Raw genomic sequence first — 7,133 nt, 5'->3', positions numbered from 1 at the left:
TGTGAAATCAAGTGCGTATTACTAATAGGTAATGAATCAGTTGATTCATTACCTATAAATGTACTTCTTCAATCGTTTGTTGTATGCTGTGTTTTCAAAGACGAAAGAAAGGAAATGTGTGTGAGTCAGGTACTGGCTTTCAATGAAAGGAAGACGAAAGAAAGGAAATGTGTGTGAGTCAGGTACTGGCTTTCGATGAAAGGAAGAGGAAGGGAGGAAGGAAGGAAGGAAAAGGAAGTTTTAGGTCAAGTTGGTCCCTATAGTACAATACAATTCTATTTTCTTTATTTCAAAAAAGAAAATTAATACCTGTGCCATAATCTTGGAAAATATTAAGAAAAACAGAAAACTTAAACTAGATATTCTGTATTTGAAATACTTACTTATTTGGACGACATCGAACCCCTCCTCATTCAGAAACTTACATTTTTATCCTGTCAACGAATGAATACAACAAATCAATAACGAAGGAAGAACAAAAAATCAGGCTCAACATCAAATGCATGCAAAGTAGTCAAAGTCGCTCTCCATTCAGATTTTCATTCTGAGTTGATGAAGGTGGACTAAACTTTTTTTTCATCCAGGATATTGCTAATTACAAATTTCAGCCAAACATTTCGGATTCTACGTGTCCCTTAATTCAAGTGATACAAAGAAAACCATGAGCTTGAACATAAACATTCCCAGCTTATTTATCTGTCCAGAAGACTGAATGCATGAATGTATGAAAATCCCATTACCTTGTTCTTTACAAATGAGATTAATTTACCTCGGTGACTTCCACGTGGCAATCGAAAGCATGTCCAATAGACGTAGGGTTGACGTAGCCTAGCTTTTTGTGTAAAGCGTATGAAAGGTTTTTGGGAGTCAACACTTGCTCAATGCTACACACAATGCTTTGTGCTTCTGAAAATGATCACTAAGAATTGGAAATGATAGAAATATTTGAATTCTTTGGAAAATAACTGGCTGCATTTGCTCTATTCATATTTCTTGTAATGGTTAGAGGAGTAGGTAGTATTCGTTAACATAGCCTACAGAACAAATCTCAAACTCGGGAAATGGTGTCTTTTTTAAAAATATTTTATCGGACAATATTTCTGCTACTTCTACTTTTTGAAACCCTTGCTTGGACTAGGTAAAGAGTCTAGCACTCTATATTTTGTGTAATACATGTTTTTTCATAAGCATAACGCTTATAAGCATATGAATAGGTGTCATTTTTTATCAGTTTAAAAAGGTTTGGTAGAGGTCAAGTAAATAAAAGACATTCCACGGCTACCACTGCTCCCAAATCTGAGCAAATTTTTAAAGATTTTTTAAAATCTTGCTAAAACTTGGCTCGGGGTGAATTATAAGTATGATTCATAAGCATATAATAAGCATAAGCTATGCCTGGATGCTTTGATAACTTAAGCATACACGAGCCTGACCAAGGGGCATACACTTGTTTATAAAAAAAACATGTACACAACAATCATAAATAATACTTACCTTCAGATCGCCTTTTCTTGTAGACACAATGACGCGATAATGTTCGATATAATTCAACAACACAAGAACGCGACCGCCCTGTCCTTTATAAGTTGTTGAGTAAGCTGTTTCTTCACTCTGCTCTTCAGGTTTGATGACGCCTTTCCTCAACAAGTCTGCAAGATGCTCATCGTGGAACGTCAACGGGGAAGATTGTCCCTTGAAACGATCTGAAGTTCCGCAAAACAAAAATTAATTTTACCATGTTATAGAGAGAAGAGAGAATCTAACCCTCCGATATCATCGGACCGGGCCCTATCCCGGGATAGTTTCCTACCCCTAGATAGGGAAATCACAGCGCTTACCAGACATTGTACTCTGTGCTCGCGACACATCAGAATCGTGCTGTATCGATGATGATACTCGAACAGTACGGGAGAACCTTGCGTTCTTTCAGGTACTGAACATATGAGTACCATCACCACACCACATTCAATGTCCAGCATATCTCCCCATACTGGTATCAGAGTGATGGTACCCTATTCCCCTCACATGGTATGGGTTGACACGGGCCAAGGTACATTCACTTGCCAAGTGAATTGCAGCACCGAGTGGGAATCGAACCCTGACCTCCAGCACGGAAGTCAAGAACGATGACCACTCCTTACCATGTTATAGATATTATTTAAAACTGTTCTTCAAGCTGCTTCAGGCAATTTGGAGCACTGGTGTGGCAAACCTTCCAAAAAGTTTTGTACAGCCTAGGTGTAGGCGGGGGTGTAGGCAACACTAAATCACTAAGCCAATAAAATAATTGTTTTTGAAAAAATGAGATGTATTGGTAAACCCTATGGCTCTGATGGGTTAATCTTACTTTTTTAGTGAAGAAAACACAGCATAACCTGATTAACGAAGACTCGTGTCCGTGACTTGAACATGAATCGATTTCTGACTTTATAAAAAGTTCTTTATACACCACACGAGCTTAAACGATTACACCGTTTTACTTACCATTGAGCACCTTACAGCTCTTCTTGAGAATGTTGAGAAGTCCAACTCGTTCAGACTTTGCATCTGTACATAATTGAGGGAAATTGTGATTCGCCAAACATCGTCGAATGGTGATGTGGAAACTCTGCACTTCAGGGATTGATTTCTCTGTAAAATTATGGATCACGAAGCTTGTTAACCTCAAAAATTATTATTGTACACAACAAAAATGTTCTTGGGAATCTATACATCCTTACATCGTCTGTTAGCATACACTCATGCAAGCTGGCATACAGTATAAACTACAGCGCAAGACGGTGTTAACCAGACGACTCCCATACCGCTCAATACAGAACTGCGCATCCTCTGTGAAGAGAAGCCTGTCATCATCAAACTCTCCATCTCAGACGAAGATTTGATAAGTTTCAGATTGAAATAATACAGAAATGAAAGATGTTGAACTCACTTGACAGACTGATGAATGTCTGTCCGATTTCCTTTCATCAGACAAGTATTGAAATTCATGATCGTATCAGGATGTTTTTCTTGGAAAATAGCAGCTACTTCGTTTGCATGTTCATTATATTTGGGACCTCGGAGTGTTGAAAGTCTCCCCAGCCTCCTCTTCATGTCAGATTCTTCGTTTCCTGGAAGAAAATCAGTATTTTTCTTACTCTAATAACATGGATTTCACACATCACTAAATTCCTGTGCACCAATATAATTATAAGTTTAAGTTTCGCGCTGTAGATTACCAAACTGAAATTTATAACCTCTGGGACAGCATGATGGGTTTATTTGATACATGATCTTTTTCATAAGAATGGTGTTTTTTCATTTCATTCTTAACTTTTTGGGGAAAATCATCCTTAAATATTCTTACGGTATTCTCGGGTATTCTTAGGTTTGGATCCAAACCCTGTCTAAACCTAGCATGCATTACATACCTAAGGTAAGAATTTGGTATTTTTGTGAAACTTTTTTAGCATTGCTTGGGTATAATTGGCAATTAAAATACTCTAAAAATGGCATTCTTAGGTTCATTTGCCAAATTTAATGATGATGGTATTCTTAGCATATTCTTAATTTTTAGGCCAATTTCATCATGTTGCGTATATTCTTGTAAAAAAACGTGTAAACCGTCGCTTGAGTAGGGGAGGGTAACATACGTTTGTTTCGTGCAATGTCTAGTGAAGGTGAGAGCCAGTCTTGATCAGAAGGTTGTATAGGGCGCTTTGGGGTGATAACTGCAGGTTGGTCTTCATCAGTTTTGTGAGTTTTGACGGGTGTATTAAGCTCTTTCTCCTTTTTCTTTTGCTTCTTATTCTTTTTCTTCTTCTCCTCTTGGTCGGGTTTATTCGTTTCTAAAAGCAAAGAGAAGATTTTATTTCAAACAGCACAACAAAGCTTGACTCATTCGACTCTTCTTATTCCGCAGATAAAGTAGTGCCAAACTTTGATTGAGCAATCGCATGAGTTTCCTGAAGCTAAATGATGAAGTAGTTGGTATATTCTTAAAAGTTGGGAATGTAATATAGAATGGTTACTTACTTTTCTTTGGTGTGGTTTATGGTGGAAGTGATTCTGGAACTTGTTGTTGCTGATTTGAAGTTGACACATTCCCTTCTGTCTTTTCTTTTTCCTTCTTATTGGTGGTCAGATACAAGACCATGGCTCCTTTCTCATCCCCTCCTTTCGATAAGTTGCAGTATAAGGTATCCTGGTTGTGTTGTGGGATGGTGCAGCAGGAGGTAGCTTGACTGGTGATCCTTTCTTTTCGACTGGTAGAAAAAAACTGTCGATGTTCCCTCTCTTTTGTTCAACATTTTCGCCAGGAATATCTGATCTCGATTGTTCAATGTTTTCACCAGGAATATCTGATCTTGACTGGTCAATGTTTTCGACAGGAGATTCGGGTTTTGCTTGTTCTACGTTTTCAATTTCAAGAGTATTTGATCTTTCTTCTTCTTTATCATCAGAAGGGCGTTGTCCGACAGCACCGAAATCACCACCCTCCGGGCGGGAATCGTTCAAGGTGAGCGAAGAGTGTGACAAGAAATCAGACAAAAGGGTGAAAGACGCGATGCGTGGTAATTCTTCGGGTGAATTTACTTCTTGTGATGTCTGTGAAATGACTTAAAGCAGTTCGTTTGATAAGGCTTCCTTCGTCACGTCTCTTGATGTCCTGGAACTCTGTGAAACATGTCAACGGAGTGTTGACATCGATGCTGGGAAAGTGGACCAATTCTCTGGAAGGAGTCAATGCTTTCTATGGACATCCTGGGAGGTTGTATCGTTCAGGGATAACGCCATATTCTCTTAGGTTGTAGAAAGTTGTTTCAGGTGAAAAGGATTTTCTTTCCGGTCTTTTGACTAGAGATTCGTCCAGACATGGTTCGTCAGGTTAGCATGATGAGACGGTTTGATATTTGAATTGTATCTCTGGTAAAGAAGTAGGTTCCATGATGTGTCTACTTAAAGCCGCTGCTTCATCCAGATTTTTCTCAATGCTACCAGGTTGTCGATGAAACTGGTTGTCATATTCATTCATTTGGCAACGCATTTCTCGACGAATAGTATTCAACTGTTCAGAACCTGTTTCGTGTTGTTGTTCCTCGCGAACCTTTCTGTTCTCCAGGAGGATTTTATCCAAACGGCTGAGTGTTTGTTCTTCATGCACTGACGAGTCTGCCGACAACGAATCTTCGTCGTTCCCCATTTTCACTTCTTTTTCCTCATTTTGGTCATCTTCATAGTTTGCCATTATCGAATCCAAATCTTGAAGAACTGCTTCCAGGTTCTGAATATGCTCTTCGTTGTTTTTTAAATGTTCGCAAAACTTTTGTAGACCATCATTCTCATTTGATTGAGATTTATCTTTCGGTTTCTTCTTTTCTATTTTCACTGGAAGGGCTAAATCTTTTCTGAAAATCAGACACATTGGTTGGATGTCCTTAGGCTTTTCATCCTTACTCGGGAGCTCCGAGGACTGGGTAACAGGCCTTTTTGAAGGTGGTGCGTACTCTTCACAAAGCTGCTCACGCAAGTTGTCTTTATGTGATTGTAGAACATGTTCGTTATCTTTCGTAGAAAACAATATCTTATTTTTGAATTCTTCCCACTCTTTGTTTTGAACTTTTTCTGTATTTTGTCTTTCATTCATTGTCGTCTTTTTGGTTTGACTGTTTGTTGTTTTCGCTTTCGATTCCGTCGGAGTAAGACTGGATATTGGTTTTCTAGATTTCTCGGTTGGTTCATTTGGAGCTGGTGCCTTTGGTATGTTTTCTTGACTATTCGGTGACATAAATGATGGGTGGTCATTTTGTCTGGTGGCTGCATTTGTTTGGGGTAATAAAGTTTGTGGTAACGTTCTTCTCTGCACCCTTTGTTGCGGTGACACAGCTGTTGTTTGTTGTGGTGCGGTAGGATTTTCTTGCGTTTGAACAAGTGGTCTTTTCAATAGCGTTTTAGCCGGACTGTTGACTGATGGACTTTGAGGAAGTGATGTTGGCGAAGTTTGTGGAAAAGGCTGTCTATCAGGTGTCGTTTGTGGCCATGGCATGAATTTTCGATGCTGTGACACAGGTAAATTTCGAGCTGCTGTAGGCGGTGTAGGTGTTTTTTGCGGGGAAGCAGTTGCATCGTGCGGTAAAACAGTAGCCCCTTGTTGTGGCGAGGCTTCTTGTGATGGTGCAGATAATACTGGTGGTGACGAAAATTTATAATTGAAATAATCTTCTTAAGTTGCTTATATCTTCTTCAGCAAGACTTTACTTTAATTACTTTGACGAAGACTTTACAGTGCACAGTATATTTTTGTAAACTTGAAACGAATTTTTTGTATAGAATTTTTGACTGAAGATCGTGACGAAAAGTTGCGTGAAACTTTGAGTATCAAACAATTCTTATCTCAACTTCAATTTATTGTGTAATTGAAATAATCCAGGTTGCGCAGATAGTCTTTGTTGCGGTTGTATAGTTGAACCATATGGTGACAAAAATTCTCCTGGCGGTGGTGCAAACGCTCCATGAGGCATTCTTTGCGTCGCCCCCGAGGACCCTTGAGGTGGCTCGGTCGTATTTTGCGCCGATATAGATTCTATTTGTTGACGTTGTCGTAGAGCTGCACCAATTCTTTCTATTAATTCCGCAATGTTTTCGTCAGTAGATCGAATAGGTTTTTTGGCGGCTTGTTGGGTAGCTGTTTGAGTAGGTTGTTGGACGACTGGTTGAGTAGGTTGTTGGGTTGCTTTTTGGGAAGGTTGTTTGGCGGCTGGTTGAGTAGGTTGTTGGGTGGCTTTTGGGAAGGTTGTTGGGTGGTCGAAAAGTGCTAGAAAAGTGCTTCCCTTCCCAAAGATTTTGTATTTATTTGAATACTATACCCTATTATTTAAAAAAACATTTCCGTGTTTTATACCCATGCGTGCAACAAAAAGATTATTTATCAAATGTTCTGCTGATGAAAGATTTACATAAAGCTTTCGGTATTGTCCCTATGTCACTAAACACGATGGTGATATTATTGAGCTTCATAATTGTCGGTATGGCTACAAATAGTCTCAATATAGCTAGAAGTTAAACGTATTAACATGTTCTTATTCCTATACCAATATAGCCTCGGTGTAACCGATTTCACAAATAAATACATTTCGTCAATCTTCCTAATAAAG

General features: G+C 38.9%; 1 protein-coding gene and 1 long non-coding RNA gene across 2 annotated transcripts; both read right to left on the bottom strand.

The window, feature by feature from the left end:
- Positions 1 to 778: 778 nt before the first annotated feature.
- LOC136807316 (uncharacterized) lies at positions 779 to 2,615 on the bottom strand. Its single transcript, XR_010846666.1, has 3 exons — positions 2,485 to 2,615; positions 1,495 to 1,703; positions 779 to 919 (listed from the first exon to the last, which is right to left on the bottom strand). It is a non-coding gene; the product is annotated as an uncharacterized lncRNA (long non-coding RNA).
- Positions 2,616 to 2,925: 310 nt separating this feature from the next.
- Positions 2,926 to 6,996, bottom strand: LOC136807291 (nucleolar and coiled-body phosphoprotein 1-like). Its single transcript, XM_067063902.1, has 6 exons — positions 6,936 to 6,996; positions 6,449 to 6,760; positions 4,883 to 6,165; positions 4,260 to 4,587; positions 3,633 to 3,827; positions 2,926 to 3,110 (listed from the first exon to the last, which is right to left on the bottom strand). The coding sequence occupies exons 1-6, from the start codon at positions 6,994 to 6,996 to the stop codon at positions 2,926 to 2,928; spliced, it is 2,364 nt and encodes a 787-aa protein (XP_066920003.1).
- Between the last annotated feature and the right edge of the window lie 137 nt (positions 6,997 to 7,133).

The sequence above is a fragment of the Clytia hemisphaerica genome, unplaced genomic scaffold (genome assembly GCF_902728285.1).
Source record: "Clytia hemisphaerica strain Z4C2 unplaced genomic scaffold, Clytia hemisphaerica genome assembly, whole genome shotgun sequence".
In the NCBI taxonomy this organism is placed as follows: Eukaryota; Metazoa; Cnidaria; class Hydrozoa; order Leptothecata; family Clytiidae; genus Clytia; species Clytia hemisphaerica.
The sequence above is the reverse complement of the archived record's forward strand: the minus strand, read 5'-3'. Positions and strand labels throughout refer to the sequence as shown.